Raw genomic sequence first — 20,741 nt, 5'->3', positions numbered from 1 at the left:
GCCAGTCCCTCTTTAATTTTATCCACTTGTATAAGTAAAAGTTCACTTTGTTGTTTTTTTTTTTTAAAGAAAAACATTATATTATATATTATAGTTCAGCCTTGACCTTGGGGCCTTGACCCTAGTGTGTTAAAGCTGATGGTAGCATGTTCTTATTACAAGAACATCTTGTGAGAGGACGATGATACAGACTCACATTTGCATACCTCAAATTATAAAGTATTCAGAAGTGGCACAGGCAAAAGAAACACATTTAAAAAAATCCATCCTGGAGGAAAGACCAAGTTAATCTTAAAGAAGTAGCCACAACGATAGAAACAGAGAAAGGTGAAAAAAAAATCTAGGAAAAATCCAGTTGATTCTATACATGAAAAGGTCAGACACAGCTCTATCAGTCTAACTTCCTCCTTCCCGGATTCCCTCCCCCCAGTAATTATTACAAGATTTGATGAGTATTGGACTCATGTCTTTAAATTTTTTCGTATTACTCATCATGTTGCTAAATTCCATGGGGAGGTTTTTGGAAGTCCCAGAAGCAAGGGCCACTGTAGAAGCAGGCCACGATACCCATCTGTGATCCGTCATCATCACCTGTTACCTTAAAACATCCGCCAGACTTCAACAAACAATTCTGTGGCCACAGTCCCTATTGATCGGGGAGTGCCCTGCCATGGGTGAATGAGAGTTGGTGTAACATGCTTAAACCAAAGGAGTCAGTTATTTCATGATCCAGTCGAAAGGTCCTTGTACCACGTAGACGCAGAGCTGGCCCGCTACTCAAGAACGCTTCAGCCAGGCACAGCAGCATCTGAGAACCCACCTACGTAGGTCTTAAAGACCTTAAAGTTAGGGTGCTGGTACTCTTAGGAAAGAGTAATAGACTGGATTAATTCATTCGAAGATGGGGCTATAATTGTGGAACAAACATGGTAAAAGACAGGAAAGCAGCATTGAAAGCGAATGTTTGATACCACGGATTCGTCTTCAACTTTACCGTAGGTTGGGCCGGCCCTTGCTTGAGCTCCTCGGTTTTGTTTGCCCAGTGTTAAGCATACTTTTCTTCAGCCCTCCATTTTTTGTGATGCTTTAGTTTTTCTCTTGGTCTTTTTAAATTCAAGACCTATGTCTAAAAGTTAATGCATTTTCCCAAAACATTTGATTAGAAATCCTCCATCCCCCCAGACTTCGCAGATGCTCTGTCTTTTCCCAGACCTTGCATTCAAAAAGAAGAGCCCCCTTCTGATGGTGTAGGAGCAGGGGGGGTGCTGCTGAAGAGAAAGGGCACGTGTGGTCTCATCATTTCTCTAAACCACCTTTCTCAGACCATTAGTATCTATGACCCAGGCCTCTGTTTCTTTTGCTACCATACTTTTTTACAAACTTTCTCCCATCAGTTCTTTCTAAGAGAAAAGCAAAGGTAGGGAATGCTTAATAGGCACCTGTTGAATTTTCTGTCTCTTTGGCAGTGTCCTGGACAGTCCCAGCCGACTGGATGAGGAACACCGACTTATAGCTCGCTACGCTGCCCGGCTGGCTGCAGAAGCAGGAAACATGGTGAGTAAACGGAACATCCTAGTAGAGTAGCAGGAATTAGCATTATTTTAATATATAAAAGGTAGGGTGATGGTATACATGAAACTATAGGTATGTCAGGAACAGAAGGAGAGGAGGGGGTTTAGGGAAGGGATTATAGAGGCCTTTAATTTTATCTACAGTATACTCTTTAAAAAATGAATCAAGAAAGTCAACGAGCTAGAATTTGGTTCTTTAAAAAACAATAAAATTAATTACCCCCTAGATATCCTGATGAAGAAAAAAGGAAAGAAAACACAAAATATTAATATCACAAATGAGGGGCACCTGGGTGGCTCAGTCTTTAAGCATCTGCCTTTGGCTCAGGTCATGATCCCAGGGTCCTGAGATTGAGTACCGCATCAGGCTCCCTGCTTGGTAGGAAGCCTGCTTCTCTCCCACTCCCCCTGCTTGTGTTCCCTCTCTCACTATATCTCTCTCTGTCAAATAAATAAATAAAATCTTCTAAAAAAAAAAAATCACAAATGAAAGAAAGGACATTGCTACAGGCCCTATAGATATTATATGGATGATAAGGGAATATCATGAGCAACTTTTTGTTAATAAATTTGGCAACCTAGATGAAATAGGCAGATTCCTTGAAACATACAAATTCGGGGTGCCTGGCATGGCTCAGTCAGTAGAGCGTGTAACTCTTGTTCTTGAAGTTGTGGGTTCAAGCCCCATGTGGGGTGTAGAAATTACTTAAAATTAAAATCTTAAAAAAAAAACACGACAAATTAACCAAACTGACATAAGAATAAATAGAAAATCTAAATAGTCCTAAATCTGTTAAGGATATTGAATTTGTAACTAACTTCCACAAAGAAAACTCTAAGCTCAGAGGAGAGTGCTATCATATACTTAAGGAAGAAGTAACAACAATCTGACATAAATTCTTAAAGGAAGAAGGAACACTTTCCAAGTCATTTTATCAGGCTATTGTAACCTGATACAAAAACAAAAAAGGCCATTACAAGAAAACAAAATCAATAGCCAAATTCTCTCATAAGCATGGCGGAACACACCTTTAACAAAATATTACCAAAGTGAAGCCAGCAATATGTAAAAAGGAAAGTACTCCATGATCAAGTGAGGTTTATCCTAGGATTGCAGATTCATTTAATATATAAATCAACCAATGTGTTTCACCATATTAGCAGTTTAAAAAAGAAAATTAGAAGATCATTTCAATAGCTGCAGAAAAAGTATTCAACAATACAGTGCCCATTTTTTATAACATTTTTCAATATACTAGGAGTTGAAGAAACTTCTTCAATCTGATAAAGAACACCTACAAAAACCCTGTAACTAATATTATACTGGAAGTTTACATTTTGGAGTATTTCTCCTACCTGATATTGAGAACAGCCAAAGGTGTCCACTTTTCACTACCGCAATTCAAGATTGTACTGGAGGTCTTGGTCAGTATAACATAACAAGAAGAAAAGGGCATAAATGTTGGAAAGGAAGAAGTAAAGCTGTTGTTATTTGCCGATGACATGATTATGTAAGGACAGTCCTAAGGAATCTACAAAAACACTCCTAGAACAGATACATGATTTTATAGCAGTGTTGCAGGATAGAAAGTCAATGTATGAAAATTGATTATATTTCCATCTACTAGCAGTGAGTAATTAGAAAACTAAAATTAGGAAAAAATACCATTTACTATAAGATTAAAAAACATCCAATACTTACAGATAAATTGAATGAAAGATGTTAAGACTAAAAACTAAAATATTGTTGAGGAATTAAAGAAAACCTGAGTAAGTGGAGAGGTATGCCATGAATATTCAGATTCATTATAATTAGGAGGGCACATTTTTCCAAATTAATCTATAGATTCAGTACCAGTCAAAAATCCCAATAGACTTTGAAGAAATTGGCCAACTGATTTTAAAATATATTTGGAAACCAGAGCACTTAGAAAAACCTAGAGTCTTTAAAAAGAACATAGTTGAAGGACTTAATCAAGTAGGGTTAAGTTAACCCTACTTGACATCAAGACTTACAGAAAGCCACAGTAATCAAGAAAGTGTGATATTGGCAAAAGGATGGACAAATAGGTCATCCATATAGTAAACTCATATGTATAAGGTCAAATGACTTCTTTTTGACAAGACACAAAAGAAATTGAATTGGGAAGACAAAATCTTCTTAACAAGTGCTTCTGGAACAACTGTATATTTATATGAAATAAAGAACCTCAACCCCTTCCTCATACTTTACATAGAAACCAGTTTGAAATGTATCATAAATCTAAACATAAAAGCTAAAACCATAAAGCTACTAAGAGAAGGCTTAGAAAAGTATCTTCATATCCTTGGAGATGGCAAAGAATTCTTAGAGAATTCATGAGCCATTAAAAACTGGTAAGTTGGACCTTATTGAAAATAAATTATTTCCTCATTAAAAGATACTATTTAAAAAGTAGCCAAAGCCCAGCCGGAAAGAAAATATCTGCAACACAAGACTGACAAAGGACAAACTATGTAAAGAATTCCTGCACCTCAGACTCCTGCCCAGTTTTTAAATTGTCTAAAGGCTTGGGCAGAACTTCACAGAAGATATACAAATGGGCAATAAGCACATGAAAAGGTGCTTGATACCATTAATCATCAGGAAAATGCCAATTAAACCCTAATGACCCACTAGAACGACTAAAATGAAAAAGATTGACACCACCAAATTGTTGGAGATAAGGTGGAGCAAATGGAATCCTTGTATATCACACACCAAAAATGTGTACCACATGATTCCATGTGTATGAAATTCTAGAATAGGTAAAATTGATTTATAGTGATGGAAATCACATCAGGGACTATTTTCTGAGAATGGGGATATTGAAGAGAGCTGAGGAAACTTTCTGAATTGATGGAAACATTCTACATTTTTATAGAGGTGTGTGTTACGTGAGTTGTATGTATTTGTATGATTGGATGGCATACTTAAGGTATGAGCATTACATCTCAATTAAAAGAAAAGGGAACCAAGAATGGGGACTATGCAAGAGTTTGATTGCATTGAGAAATGGCTGCCCAGGGATTTGCCATGGGTTTACTGCAATTTTGAAACAACTTACAATAAAATGTTCTCTTTTTTTCTTCCATTTCAGCCCTTTGCTTTCCTTGAAGAGCTGTGTGCATATTAATATCCATTTCCCCTTCTCTCCATACACACATTCATTGTATTCATTTGGCAAATATTTGTTTTGTTCCTCTGATGTGCCAGATTGGGTACTGTGATGAGCAAATGATTCCTGCCCTCATGGAACTAACAGTCTAGTGAGAGAGACAAACAGTCTAATACACTATTTAATACACAGTTTAATACACTATTAAACATAACTACAGGGGTACCTGGGTGGCTCAGTCGGTTAAGCATCAGATTCTTGGTTTCAGCTCAGGTTGTGATCTCAGGATCCTGGGATCGACCCCACATCAGGCTCCCCACTCAGCAGGGGAGTCTCTTTCTCTCTCTCCCTCTGCTCTCCTCCCACTCGTGCTCTCTCTCAAATACGTAAGTAAAATATTTTAAAAAACATAATTACAAACAATTAGATACAATGGAGGGAAAAAAAGGGGGGCTATGAAAATGGATGGCAGGTCCCTGACTTACATTGTATGGCCTCTGTGAGAAACTGTTTCTTGTGTTGAGATCTGAAAATAAGTAGAAGAGAATTCAGTTTCCTGGGAACTAAAAAGGACTGAAACCCAGAGCAGCCCCTGGGCCAGCCCTGTGCTTAGGTTTATTATAATTGTCTCGAGGTGCTGTGGGCAAAACCTTGTACGTATATGCAAAGTGGAGAGTTGGAAGTGAGGCTTTCACGTTAAGCTAGGTCCCTGGAAACATGACCTGGTGAAAGTATGATATAGAAGACCAGCCATCTGCCAGCACAAAGACAAGACAAGAAAGCTTTAGGTTCTCCTCCTTTTGAGGGCAAGAGGTCTCCCCTGGGAATTCACAACCTCAGTCCTTATCTGTACTTTCATTGGGTGCATTTACATTACTTCATAGATTGAGAAACCCAAAGTAAAATTTTAATATAAAATTAATCCTACGGCACTGAGGTGAAGCAAAATAGAAATCCTCTCCTGAGATTAACATTCTCAATTGAGGCCAAGCAGTATTCCCACAGAAAGAGTTCAACTAAACCTTAACTCCTGAGCATCTCTGTAAAATTAGACCTTCAGTGACTAGATACTAGAATCCTTCGCTATAGAACAACTATGTTTAAAATTTCTTAGACCTGAAAGAAGGAATTAAAAACACCATAAAAGAAAAGACTGTCTAAAAAGACTGGAGATAAACCAAAGAGAACATAAACATTTTAAAAACAAAAGTTGTTGAAATTTAAAACTCAGTGGATGGGTTAAATTTTGGGTCAGACGCAGCTGCGCAGAGAATTAGTCTGCTGGAAAATACATGTAAGAAAGTTCCCCAAATGGGGGTGACTAGGTGGCTCAGTCGGTTAAGCGGCTGCCTTCAGCTCAGGTCATGATCCCAGGGTCCTGGGATGGAGCCCTACGTTGGGCTCCCCGCTCAGTGGGGAGCCTGCTTCTCCCTCTCCCTCTGCTGCTCTCCCTGTTTGTGGTTGATCTCTCTTGCTTCTCTCTGTCAAGTAAATAAAAATAAAATCTTAAAAAACAAGAAGTTTCCCAAATGCAACAAAGAAAGGTAAAAGGTTTGAAATAAGTTTTTTAGACATGGAAGATAGAGAACCAACCGTCATCTCATTGGAATCCATTCCCCTCCCCCCCACCAAAGGAAAGTAAATTTATTTTCTACTAGGTGAGACAATATTTGGGAATTAATGATGGTAAATTTTCCAAAATTGATTCATGACATGAATCCTCAGATTGAAACATCACAATGCGTCCCAAACTGGATAAATGAAAGTTCACACCTCCAAGTGTGCTAGTGAAACTTCAGAATACAAAGACAAGATACTCAAAAAGCAACCAGAGAGGATAGATACCTGCAAAGAATTGACAATTAGATTTCTCAACACCAAGAACAATATAACAATTTTTCATAAACAAAAAAAACTTTAATTTAAAAATAAATGACACATCCAATTATATCCAGTCCTGTTAATGTTTATGTTGAAACTTGAAGAATTTTCTTTATGAAAAAAGTCGAATATTGCTCATTTGTTTTCCTGGAGTGCCTAAATTCCTTTAAAAATGAAGTAATGGGGCGTCTGGGTGGCTCAGTCATTAAGCATCTGCCTTCAGCTCAGGTCATGATCCCAGGGTCCTGGGCTTGAACCTCGAATCCGGCTCCCTGCTCTGTAGTAAGCCTATTTCTCCCTCCCACTGCTTGTCTCTTTCCCTCTCTCCCTGTAAATAAATAAATAATCTTTTAAAAAAAAATACAAATAAAAACAAAGTAACTAAACTTGTCAAAGGAAAAAGCGAGACACTCTTTCTGGCCAGGATTGAGGAAGGTCCCGGTGAGATTCATGCTAAAAGAATAATACTGATGGCTAACTTTTATTGACTTTTTACTCGGCACCAGTCATTATTCTAAGTGCATATATGAGCTCATTTATTCATCAAAACAATCTCATGAGAAAACTATTCTTCAAAAAGGTAAGGAAGCTATTCCAGGTGACAGTTTGTAAGTGGTCCAGACGGGGGTTCTGTTCTGTCAACTGTGGAGACTTAGCTACAGAAGGCTGTAGTTCAGGAAGAGCATTAGATCTGGAAGAAAAGAGGAAGCCAAAAGGAGGAAGGATCTGAGGCTGAAGCAGCAGGGGATGTGAGCATGAAGCAGGTCAGGAACACCCAGTGTGTGCCCGGGGGCTATTTCCACCTCCGGAAAGGCCCTGAGCTCAGAGGTTTCAGCGTCTACAAGACGGCTTGTGTGGCCAGAGCCCAGAGACCAATCCTTGGAGTGAAATTGGGCTGGACAGGCAGGCACGATGTGTCAGGACCATCTTCCACAAACGCAGGATATTACTCTGAGAAACATGTACTAATTTATCTTTGCTTCTTCGTAGAGAAATAAGAGTAATGCAAGCTTCCAGTGGAGAGCCTTGCTTTGTTTCTCTCCCCAAAAGTAATTTATTCTTTTGGGTCTGTTTAAACTTCACAGTCTTTTCCTTAAGAGTCCACTGTTAGGTCACACACCTGACTCCCAACATTACAACTCTAAAGGTTAGTGGGAAAGAACAGAATGGAGCGGGCTGGGGGGGCAGTCAGGGAAAAAGAAAAGTTCCGTTTAATCAGTTACACCTTACCTGTGTCCTCAGGCACAACTGTTCAAGCCATCGTAGAAATGAGAATTTACAGAATTAAGTTTGTGGAGATAGACAGCATCGTGGTTGAATTTTTAATGCCATTATATATTTTTACTGACTATACATTGTGCTTTTAAAATATTGTAAATAAAAGCTCCAAAGCCGCTTGACCCTGAAAAGGAGGTCACAGTTCTCTGTTCCTGCAAACAAGATAAGTCTGTTTACACCTGATAGTTTCCGATGCCAGTTCTCTAATTCGTGTGAAAATGATCATTGTTAGAATGATCTTAAGATGAAATACTGATATGGTCTCTTTCATCTTCAGTTTGTATTCCAAAGTGTAGTTATCTTGTAAAATATTGGGCCTCTCAGGAAGGGTTCTTCTCGACTAGATTTCTGTTAAACAGGAGACTGCTAATCCGCTAATCTCTTGCTGATACAAGTGCTTTGCATAAAGTGGGTGTAGTGCTCGAAAGAATTTATTTATAGCCTGCCAGATAGGCTTTGTATTGATTTTTTTTTTTCTCAAAAATCTTCTTTCACAAGAAAAAGAAAAAAAAAAAGACCATTAAATTACTTTAGCAGCCAGCATTGCATCCCATGGAGCTCCTCAGTAGCCGAGCTGGCGGCCGGTCTCCTCAGGTGACAGTGTGGCCACTGAAACCTCTTCAGCCTGACCCTTGAACAAAGAAATTCGAGGTTGCTTAGATGAGCCAGGAAAGCTCATTTGTTTTCCTGGAGTACCTAAATTCCTTTTAAAAACAGAACAAAATTACAGTGTGTGGTAAATCATAGTAATAACAGCAGATTCTTAAAATTTCGTCACCAACATCAGCAACGTTGGGTGTAATCTGAAGAGGGTTTTTGGTTTTTGTTAAGGGTTTTTTTTTTTTCTTTATGAAAAATGTGAAATTCGCTATGAAAAACTTGGAAGGAATGGGAAAGGAAGGGGAAACAGGGTGTCGTCTGTCATCCTACCTCACATGTTTCCAAGAAGCTTTTTTTTCAGGTGGCTCAGCCCAGCCTTTCTAGCCTTACCGTTTCACCCGCTCCAGGCATGCGCCATTCCAGAAATATCCTTATGGCTTCTTACAAGTAAGGCCAGCAGTATCCATGTGGTGTTTTGCACACATTTCATGACTCAAAGTCCCTGTAAAATGGTAATTGTCAAACGTGGATACATACTATAATCACGCCTGAAGCATTTAAAAACTATAGTGATCCTCGGCTTTGCTTCCAACCTACTAAATCAGAATCTCTGTATTTGGAGTCCACTGATTTTTATCTAAGGAGGAAAAGCAAAACTTCAGTCTTCTGATTTAGAGCTAGTTGAGGACCCACTACCCTAAAAAACACTGGGTTTTTGAGGGATTACTAATCTACAGCCCTCTGGTTGGTCTAGGCGAGATGGGAGAAAGCCTAGTGGGAAGCCTTGAGTCCATGTTTTAGATTTCAGAAATATGTGCCACAAGATTCCAGTTTGCTGCCTGCATTGGCTTTCCTTCGTTTTGTAACATTTGCCCAGTTTTGCCCAAGGGGATCCTGTTTCTTACCCTGTATTTTTCAGATGTAGCTCCATCTCATTAAAGATGATGGAGCTCTGTGATTTTACCTAAACCTGAGAGAATGCTTCTGTAACAGAGGAGTTAATCCTCTTCACATCTCTTTCTGTAAATATTCCCATTTTCAGCTAAGAAAAGAAAAGTATAGGGAAATAAAATAACTCAAGGTTTTCATGGTGAGTAGATAGCAAAATCTAGGATTCGTCACTAGCCTATCTACTTCCATTTTTCTCTCAGTACAGTAAATTCTCTGTATAGGTGCCAAAGCAGAGTTTGTTCACTTTTTATAAACTTTTTATTATAGAACAGTTTAAGATTTACAGAGAAATTGCAGAGCTACTACAGAGTTTCCAAATAACCCATGCTCAGTTTCTCCTTTTGTTAGCATCTTATATCAGCATGGCACGCATATTGCAATTAATGCAGCAATGTTGATGCCTTATTATTAAGCAAAGCCCATACTTTGTTCTGATTTTGTTAGTTTTTATCTAATGTCCCTTTTCCGTTGCAGGACTCCATCCAGGATAGCACATTACATCTAGTTGTCCTACCCGTTAGGCTCCTCTGGACTGTGGCAGTTTCTCTAACTCTCCTTGTTTTTGATGACCTTGACAGCTTTGAGGAGTACCAGTCAAATACATTGTAGAATGTCTCTTAAATGGGATTAGTCTGTTGTTTTTCTCATGATTAGACTTGAGTTATAGCTTTTGAGGAGGAAGAGGTAAATGCCATTTTTCTTCCATTGTATCATTTATCACTGTTGCTGTTGACCTTGATCACCTGGCCAAGGTAGTATTTGTCAGGTTTTGACAACATAAAGTTACCCTTCCCCCACTTTCCACACTGTCCTCTTTGGAAAGAAGTCACTACGGAAAGCCTGTACTTAAGCACTGAGAGTTAAGCTCCATCTCCTTGAAGGCAGAGTATGTACCTACAGTATATGGACTTGATTCCTTATTTTCTTGTTCAAAATCCTACAGTGGCTTCATACCACTTTGAGAATGAAATAGAAACTCCTCTCCAAGGCTAAAAGTCCCTTGGTGATTGGGGCCTAGGGTCATCTCCTAGAGTCAGTTACCCTTTTCAGCAAAGCCCACTCTTCCATCACGGAGCAGCTGCAGGCCTTGGCCTCTGCCCAGCACACCCATCTTTCAGCCCTATACCTGGTTTGCTTCCCCACTCGACTGAGTCTCTGAGAGCCTTTTCGTTATCACCTCATTCATAAAAGTATTCTGTCTTAGTTTACTTTGTTTCATTAGCCTGTATTTCATCATTGGATTTATCACTACTAATGATCCATACTTACACCTTTGGTTCCTTATCTTTCTCTCCCAGCACCAAGTCAGTTACATGCCGGTGGGGCTGTATCTTACTCACTCATGCATCCTACTTCCTACAACAATATCTAGCACACCATAGCTGCTCAGGAAATACTTGCTGAATAAAGGAATGAACTAGTTGATTTTTGAAAGAAATCATCCTTAGGTCTCTTGTAGTTGAAGTGTTCTGTGTCTTTATGAACTAGTAATTCCCTTTCTGTCTTTTCCTCTTCGGTATCCTAGAGGCATTTTAGAAAGAGAGCCCTGGCCTTTTTTTTTTTTTTTTTTTTTTAAACAAGCACTTTGGAGTTTAAGATAGTAAATAAATAAAATCCTGAGTTTCTCTTTTATTTAATGTACTCTGTGTTTAAAATTTGATTGGGTGAAATAAGCCATCATCAACCCCTGCCTCTGGGGGATCTCCCTGTTGCCAGACCAGTGGAACTGGTGCCTCGGGATAGAAATCTTCCTATCACACTGCTTAGTACTTGAGTAACAGTACTTCTTGGTGCCAAAGAATCTCACCCGGTTAGGAATTGCTGCTGACGGTAACTCTTGATTCCTGTATCAACCTCCTCTTTGAAAGAAGCCCCAGCCCTGCAGTAACTCAAAAGTGAAAAATTATCTTTAGAAATTTCCAATGAAGGGGCACCTGGGTGGCTCAGTCAGTTAAGGATCTGCCTTCAGCTCAGGTCATGATCCCAGGGTCCTGGGATGGAGCCCCACATCAGGCTCCCCGCCAAGCAGGGAGGCTACCTCTCCCTCTTCCTCTACCTGCTGCTCCCCCTGCTTGTGCTCGCTCTTTTTCTCTCTCTCTCAAATAAATAAGTAAAATCTTTAAAAAAAAAGAAATTTCCAATGAAATACTGTGAGGTTTTTGTTTGTTTGCCATCACAAAGCCAATTCATGCTAGAGCCCATTTCCTCATCTGTAATTTTCCCTGATCCCACACTAATAAGGAGCCATTTGTTTTCAGGAATTGGAAATCTGTTATTCACAGCAGATTCAGTCCCAGGCAAGCCATTTTTCTGAGGCTCAGCTCTGGCTCTCATAAGACTCTGGCAAGAATATAGAAAATTTGCTCAATTGGCTGTTGGTCAACTCTAAAGGAAGAAACATCACCTTTCTTTTTTCTTTTAAGAAAAAAAGTTAGGTTAAAAAAAAAAAGGCTTCCCACCCACATTTGCTATGCTGCTTTACCCCTGTTTATTTAGGAAATGCCACATGAAAAGAATTACTCATTGCACCTTTAAGCTCTAGACAGGAAACAAGGTTTCTGCTTCATGGTAGGTCATGTTTTGGGTAGAACCACATATGTGCAGAGTACAAAGCATAGCCGTTGCAGAGCCTTCATTTTGAGCTTCCGTTCTGGCTAATGGAAAAGAAAAAAGGGAACTATTGCCTATGCATCCTTTCTCCTAGTTTGTGTTGATTGGCTTCCATATTCTTAAAGGAGGTAACAAGGGTCTGGAATGTCCATGGATATGCAAATCAAAACCACAGAGGATTTTGCCAGAGAAGATATGCAAATGCCCAGTAAGCACATGAAAGCATGCTCCACAGATTAGTCATAGGGAAAATGCAAGTTGAATTCACTATGAGACACCCCTTCACACCCACCAGGATGACTGTGATCAAAAAGATGTACAATCATAGTGTTGACAAGAATATGGAAAAAAATGGAACCTTCATACATCACTGGTGAACATGGAAAGTGGTGCAGCCACTTGGGAAAATAATTTGGCAGTTCCTCAAAAGGCAGTTACTATATGACCCAGCAATTCTACTCCTAGACGTATACCCAAGAGAAATGAGAACCTATCTGTACACAAAAACATGTCCACAGATACTCATAACAACATTATTCAAAATAGCCAAGAAATGGGAAGAACCCTAATGCCCTTCAACTTTGAATGCATAAACAAAATGTGGTAGGTCCATGTAACAATATTGTTCAGCCACAAAAAACCCGAAGTATTGATATAGGCTACAACACAGATGAACCTGAAAATGTTTTGCTGAAAGAAGTCAGACACAAAAGATCACATACTGTATGAATCTGTTTATATGAAATATCCAAAAGAGGCAAATCCACAGACATATAAAATGGGTTAGCAGTGGTCAGGGTGTGGATGTAGGGGGAATGGGGAATGACTGCTAATGGGTACGGATTTCTTTTGGAGGTGATGAAAATGTTCTGTGGTTAGATGGTGGCAATGATCTCACAATCTTGTAAATATACTAAAAACCACTGAATTGGACACTTTAATGGATTTTATGGTATGCAAATTATATCTCATAAAAAAAAAACAAAAAACATGGGACCTGGGTGGCACAGTTGGTTAGGTGTCCAACTCTTGATTTCAGCTCAGGTCATGATCTCAGAATCCAGGGGATTGAGCCCCGTGTTGGGCTTAGCACTCAGCACAGAGTCTGCTTGGGATTCTCTCTCTCCCTCTTCCTCTGCCCCTCCCTTGCTTGTGCACGCACACGTGCTCTCTCTCTCTCTCAATAAATAAAATATATTTTTTTAAAAACCCCACAAATTATTTCACATGCACTAGAATCTGGTTAAAACAAAAGACAGTGACAGGTGTTGATGGTGTGGAGAAATCAGAACTGTCCCTCACTGTTGGTGGGATTCTAAAATGATAAAGCTCCTTTGGAAAACCGTTGGATAGTTCCTCAGAATATTAAGTATAGAGTTAGCATATAACTCAGGAATTCCACTCTTAGATATTTACCCAAAAGAAAAAAAAAAGTCAACACAAAGACTTGTAAATGAAAATTTACAGCAACTTCATTTGTAACAGTCAAAAACTAGAAACAGTGGAATACTCTTTAGCAATAAAAGGGAAAGAGCTCCTGATTCATGGAGCAACAGTGACAAACCTCAGAAACATCATGCTTCGTGAAAGCCAGAAACCAAAGACTACATGTTGTTGGAGTCCGTATATACGAAGCTTCTAGAAAAGGCAAAACTATAGACAGAAAGTTATCAGTGATTGCCTGTGGTTGGGGATGAGAGTGGCAATTGACGACAAACCAGCAAGAGGGAATTTTTTGTGGTGATGGAAAATGTTCTAAAACTGGACTGTGGTAATTGGTTGCACAACGGTTTAAATTTACTAAGACTCTGTGAATGGTATACTTAAAATGGGTGGATTTTAGGGTATGTAAATTATACCTCAAAAATCTGTTTTAAAAAGTCAGTAGTCTAGGACTCAGGATATAGTTGAACCCCCCCCCCCCCCACACACACACAAAACACAAAAAGAAAAACAGCCCTTTCTCTTCACCGTAGACCCGTCCTCCCACTGACTTGAGCTTTAACTTTGATGCCAACAAACAACAAAGACAGCTTATTGCAGAACTGGAAAACAAAAACAGGTAAGAATGCAGAGGTCGAGCCAGCTTCTAAAGTCCAAGATCATCACGTGAGTATCTGATTCTCATTTTCCTTGTGGATTAGCTGGCTTTTGACTGTAAAGGAAGATCCTGCCTCAGTGAATATAGGCCAGATGCACTCATGGGAATGCCCCTCCTCTGATTTGTAGTTCTCTGCATGCCGTACATTCTGATAGCCCACAGCCTTGCTCGCGGGCCCTCAGGTGGGTTCTTTACCCCAGTGCCTTCTCCCACCACCAGTTCCCCTCCCATGATTCCCTTTCCCACTCCAACCCCCTTTGGCTCTGTCTAGTCCTCTTATCCAGGCCCACTGTGTTGTGTGTGACTGTCTGGTCTCTCACCACAAAGCCATTTAAAGACACAGGAGGGTGCCGGGGTGGCTCAGTTGGGTAAGTGTCTGCCTTTGGCTCAGGTCATGACCCCAGGGTCCTGGGATCAAGCCCTGCATCAGGCTCCTTGCTCTGCGGGGGAGACTGCTTCTCCCTCGGCCTCCTGTTCCCCCTGCCTGTGTTCTCTCTCTCTTAAATAGATAAATGCAATCAAATAAATAAATGGAGGAAGGAAAGCAGGCAGGCAGGCACGGAGACCAGACAGCATACCAGTATGCCCTGAGAGGCAGAAACCAGGAGAAGGAGATCGGATGTAACATAACAGGCATAGGAAATAGAAATGGCAGCTGTTGTCACTCAGCGGCTCAAGGGAAAGAAGAGAAACAAAGACGGGGGTGGGGGTGGGGGGTATGGCGGGGTAGGGGAGTACGAGGGGAGCTAGGGGAATATGAGGGGGATAGTTAGCATAGGACCCACATTAGGAGATTGCGGGGAGTTCTTTTTTCTTTTCCCTAGAAACGAACAGACCATTCTAGTGATTGTTTTCCTTTTGTGGAGATTTTTCAAGTTCTTGAGAAGAGTATTTATATGACTTTCTACCACAAAGGATTGTTTCACTGAGGAAATACGAAATGCAGCAGTGTTCAGAAGGTGGCTGTTTCACATCTGGGTCATTTGGAAACAGAACAAGATTGGTAGAGGCCACTGTACTAGCGTTAGAAGTCCTGACAGGAAAGAGCAAGCTATTTCTTTCATCTGTCCTCTCTAGGGAGATTCTGCAAGAGATCCAGCGTCTCCGTCTGGAGCATGAGCAGGCTTCCCAGCCCACCCCCGAGAAGGCGCAGCAGAACCCCACATTGCTGGCCGAGCTGCGGCTGCTGAGGTAAGGAGGGATACTGCACCGCTCTCTGCAGAAGACAGAAGAGGGTCTTGGCAGGGCTAGTGCGCTTCTTTCCTACGAGTATATTCTCCTGGTGCCTCATAGAGCAGGGCTGTGTTGAGTGAGAAGGGTGCTCGCTACCTCAGACACAAAACCACATGGGAATCCCTTGCACCGTGGCTGTGCAATCTTCCCCCTTCAACATAAATAGAAACTGTTTCAATGCTGGGAGACTAAAGGTCACAGGGTCTGACTAGGGATAGAGAGCAGCTTCAGCCCCTGCTCAGTTGCTCTTTTGGAGGGAATGGAGAAATCTTCTAGATGAGCGTAACATGCAAATGAGCCAATCAAAGCTATCAGGGTCTTATTTCCTATCAGTCTTAGAAAGATGTGTGTGTACTCTTTGGTAAGTGAAGACATTTTGGACACTAAGTTAGTGACCCGATCTTCATCAGACCTCTAAATTTCCAAAGAGTGTGTTCTTTCTGTGGAGGTTGTAACATTTGACATTCCACAGTTGATGTTTAATGTGCTATCACCTGGGATTCTGCATAACTATCCTTTTTTATAAGTTAACATATAATGTATTATTAGTTTCAGAGGCAGAGTTCAGTGACTCATCATTCTTCTATAATACCGAGTACTCATTACATCACGTGCCCTCCTTAATGTCCACCACCCAGTTACCCCATCCTCCCATCCCCCTCCCCTCCAGCAACCCTCAGTTTGTTTCCTGTGATTAAGAATCTCTTACCGTTTGTCTCCCTCTCTGGTTTCATCTTGTGGTATTTTTCCCTCTCTTCCCCTATGATCCTCTGTTTTGTTTCTTAAAGTCCACTTATAAGTAATATCATTGATAATTGTCTTTCTTTGATTGACTTATTCCGCTTATAGCTGTCCTTTTTTAATTCTTCATTTGGCTTAAGTCATTTAGCTTCCCAACCATGATTTCTTTTCCTAGAGAATGGAGAATATTGTTTTTTTATAACTGTCTTTCTGTCTAGATTTATATCATCCATAAATAAGTCACAAAGAATTAAAACTGGAGGTGAAAATCATTAGAGGCACAGAGATTCCCATTCTTCTGAAAATTCATTTTAGTTTCTGTGTTTAATTGGGCTTGAGGATTTGGTTGCTGTGCAGTCCTCTGGTGCATGCCTGGGATGTTAGCAGGTTGGTGCTACACTAGGAAGTCTGGGAGAGGGTGTGCTGCTGACTCAAGCCCAGCGTAACTCTAAACTCTCAGCATAAGAGAGAACCTTCCATTTCCCCACCACGGCTCAGGCACAAGTAAGTATTTTGTGTCTAGCAAAGCAAAAATGGTTATACTGCAGTCTTTACTGTTGCTGGAAGTGGGATTGCTAAAAGACTTTTCCTAACCCAGAGGGGTCTGAAAATATCAGAGATTTAGTAGGCAAAGGGCTAAATCTAGGGGGGTCTTGGCATGTAGGCAGCAAGAAGCAAGAATTTAACCTAATCCAAGAGGGGTCTAACTCTTGAGAAATCAGGAAGTATTTAATCTCAAAAGCAGCTTCCATTATCACGGAAGAAAGAGGAACTATTTCGGAAGCGTGCAGGATCAGTTGGTTATGCCCACAGACAAAACATCCTGGCTCTTCGCTTCACCCTATAGAGAAAATACCACCAGATGGATTAAATGTGAAGACAGAACTTTAAAACTTTGTAAGAAAATGTAGGGAATGTCTTTTTTTTTTTTTTTTAAGATTTTATTTATTTCTTAGAGCATGACTGGAATGCGGGGTCAGAAGTAGAGGGAAAGGAAAAACCAGACTCCCCACCGAGCAGGGAGCCCAGTGTGGGGCTTGATCCCAAAACTCGGCGATCATGACCTGAGCGGAAGGCAGGCGCTTAACTAACCATGAAAGTTGTTGGTAAATTCATCTGTATTTATATTAAGAACTTTTGTTTGTCAAGACGTAGAAAGGGCAAGTTTCATTCCTAGGTATCTGACATCCTTCTGGTTTTGACCAATATATATGAATCCAGGAGCTGCCAATACCCAGTTTATACCTACCTATAATGAAAGAAGATGGAGAATTTTGTTCTTAGGAATAGTGCTTATGAATCCTGACCACCAGGGTTGTCTTTCCCCCTGGATTATTACTTTTAACGGTTTACTTGTTACAATAGCATATATGACAAATGTGTAAGATATGAAGCATGATGATAAAATGAACACACATGAACCCACATCCTGCTCATATATTGTTAAACATGTAAGTGCTCCCATTTCCTGGCTTCCACCTTGCCCACAGAGCTCACCTCTATCCAGAATTTGGTTTATCATTCCTTTGCTTTTTTAACAGTATTATCAAATATATGTGTATTCTCACATATTAAAGTGTTTAGTTTTATGTTTTGTTTTTTGAGCTTTAGAGAAATGTTATTATATATAAACAGATAGTGGAACCTTTCCTTCTCGGTATTACAGTTCAGAACCCTTCCATGGTGTTGCTTGTAGCTGGAGTTCATTCATTTTCACCATGTATTATAATTACTTGGTTACACACAGCACAGGGAAAGAGTCCTGCATCCAGTCTTAAAAGTAAAGGGAAGAAAGACTTTCTAGAAAATTGAATGAGTCAGTTTCTTTTTATTGCAATTATAACTGCACTAGAAAGTTAGGGAATATGAAAACTAGAAAACGATTCCATCTTAAACATTTATAATATAGTTTTGGAGGGCCGCCTGGGTGGCTCAGTGGGTTAGGACCTCTGCCTTCGGCTCGGGTCATGATCAGGTCCTGTGATCGAGCCCCACATCAGGCTCTCTGCTCAGCCAGGAGCCTGCTTCCTCCTCTCTCTCTGCCTACTTGTGATCTCTGTCTGTCAAATAAATAAATAAAATCTTAAAAAAAAATTTACAATATGGTTTTGGAGATAAACGAGAAATAATTTTCTCGTCATTTAACTAATATAGAGTTAGTAAGTAGTATGGAAACTATATTGTAAGAAATCTAGGTAGGTGGGGGCTCCTGAGTGGCTCAGTCAGTTAAGCATCTGCCTTTGGCTCAGGTCATGATCTCAGAGTCGTGGGATCGAGCCCTGCATTGGGCTCCCTGCTCAGCAGGGAGTCTGCTTCTCCCTCTCATCCTGCCCTGCTCATTATCTCCCTCTCTCTCTCAAATAAATAAATAAAATCTTAAGAAAGAATATAAGTAGGGAAATGCACATACACACGCTGGAAGCAGTTAGACCCATGGACGTGGCGGAAGTTGAGCTAGACCATGAAAGGTAAGGATAACGAGGATGGAATCTGGGAGAAAACACTTTAGGTTAGAAGTGGAGTTGGGGTTCAGCTTGATTCCCCGAATAACTATGATACATTTCAGACAAGGGAAGGAGTCTTGGAGCTAAGAATTTGTTTCAAGCATCCCTTGCATTAATCTTTAAAGTTCCAGTGATAGAGATAAAATTAGTCGAATAATTAAGACCAGATTCTAGAGAGCCTTATGTGATGGGTGATTGGAAGCCCTCAGAGGATTTCAAACTGCGATTGGGTTAACTTTGCTAGATGTTAACTGGGTACATACTGGAGGCGTGATAGTCTCTTAATCATTCAGTACATCCCAAGACTCATCCCCCGACCTCAAGGATTTTGCGTCATGATAGGAATGACAGCCACGCAAGGTAAAAGAAATTAAGTGCCACAGAGAAGCTCCAGTTGCTGTGGTGATTAATTAAGCAGGATCTGATACCTGCTGAAGTAATCAGGAGCAGCTTCCTGGGAAAAGCGCCGTGTGGGTTGGACACTAAGGAGTGAATAACATCTGAAAGAAGGGAGGAATGGCTGTGAGTCGTGAAGCGATAGGATCGGTTTGGGGAAAAGGGAACCATTAACTAGACATTCAGACACGGAAGGGAGTAGAAGGTGAGGCACTAGGGATAGGGACGTAGGTGGGGTCTGGAGCAGCGCTCTCTGACACAGATGTAATGTGAGCCACATAGGTAATTAAAACTTTGCTAACAACCACAATGAAAAACTGAAAGGAAATAGGTGCCATTAATTTTAACACTATCTTTTACTTAACCTGATTTACCCAAAATATTAGCATTTCAACATATCATCAACATTAAAAAATATGAGATATTTTATTTTATTTTTTCTTCTTCACACTAAGGTTTTGAGATCCAGTACATCTAATTTAGAATACCACGTCTCAAGTGTTCAGTAGTCACGTGTGGCTAGTGGCTACTAGAGTGGACAGCTGAGGCATGGATCGTGCAAGGCAAGAGTTAGGGATGCTAGAAATTCTACCACTGAGATTATTTCATAGGTGATGAAATGAACAGTTTTCTTTGAGCAGCCCTGTAAAGTTCATAGAACACTTTCATATCTTTTTTGATCCTCAAAATATTGCCATTGTTTGTAATTAGTCCCATTTTATTTTCTCAATTTTAGAGAAAATTGAGGCTCTTATAGGGCATGTGGCTTGTCCAAGGTTGTAGTATTTAGTAAATGGTGGCCCTCAAGTCTCCTGATTTCTATTCCACTTCACCATAATGACGGTATCAGGATTAATCAAGATAGGAGACCATTGCACATGTGAGGTAAGGTGTGCCTGGATAAGGTGAGAGATGTGGGAAGAGAAAAACACATAAATTTCTAGGAACGAATCATCTGAATTGGGTGATGGAGAATGGGTAGAAGCAGAAAAGTATTAAAGAGGACCGAAGTTTTCAGCCATGACAACTGGAAGAAATCAGGAAAGAGAAGCATTTATGGACCACAGTCTTAAGTTTGGTTTGGGACATATTGAGCTAGAATTGACATGAAATCTGTCCTCAGGAACAAGTGAATTCTCTTAGACATAATTACCCTGATTTTGGTCACACTCTTGAGGCTGGCGTCTGGTGCCGAGCAGTTTTCCTACACTTTCTCACTATCAGTTTAAATTTGGACTATTTTTATCTATCTTTCTAAATGTGGTATTTGACTTCCTGAGGAATTTTAAAAATCGCCTTAATAATATTAATAATACTTTTTCTCTATATTGCTATATCAATATTGTGTGTTTTCCGAAGCATTTTTACATACTATTCTCACACCGTAAAGGAAAGAGAGCAAAACAAATATTATCACCACTTTCTAACATGACGTAGCAGAGGTTAAATGACTTGCTCAGCGTCTCACACCCTGATCAGTAGCAGAATCAGGTCAAAACCCATTTCACCTAGGCTTGGACTCTTCTTAGCAAGTCCCGTTATCTTCAGAGTTCCCTTTCTGATGGGCTTTTCCCCCTCGGACAGGCAGAGGAAGGACGAGCTGGAGCAGAGAATGTCAGCACTGCAGGAGAGCCGGCGCGAGCTGATGGTTCAGCTGGAAGGGCTGATGAAGCTGCTCAAGGTGAGCGAGCCGGGCCGCTCGCGCCTCCCGGTGCCCCGCCTCCCGACGCCCCGCCTC

The 20,741-nt window shown here is 40.5% G+C and overlaps 1 protein-coding gene across 10 annotated transcripts in view; it reads left to right on the top strand.

Moving 5' to 3' along the window:
• Nucleotides 1-20,741, top strand: part of DTNB (dystrobrevin beta) — a 262,585-nt gene that overhangs the window by 205,983 nt on the left and 35,861 nt on the right. For all 10 annotated transcript variants that reach the window (XM_045979068.1, XM_045979067.1, XM_045979063.1 and 7 more), the window contains 4 exons: nt 1,467-1,554; nt 14,005-14,090; nt 15,207-15,320; nt 20,588-20,684. In XM_045979068.1, the coding sequence (XP_045835024.1) occupies nt 1,467-1,554; nt 14,005-14,090; nt 15,207-15,320; nt 20,588-20,684 (385 nt within the window). The remainder of the gene's footprint in view (nt 1-1,466; nt 1,555-14,004; nt 14,091-15,206; nt 15,321-20,587; nt 20,685-20,741) is intronic.

This window comes from Meles meles, chromosome 15, assembly GCF_922984935.1.
Source record: "Meles meles chromosome 15, mMelMel3.1 paternal haplotype, whole genome shotgun sequence".
NCBI classification, from domain to species: Eukaryota; Metazoa; Chordata; class Mammalia; order Carnivora; family Mustelidae; genus Meles; species Meles meles.
The sequence above is the reverse complement of the archived record's forward strand: the minus strand, read 5'-3'. Positions and strand labels throughout refer to the sequence as shown.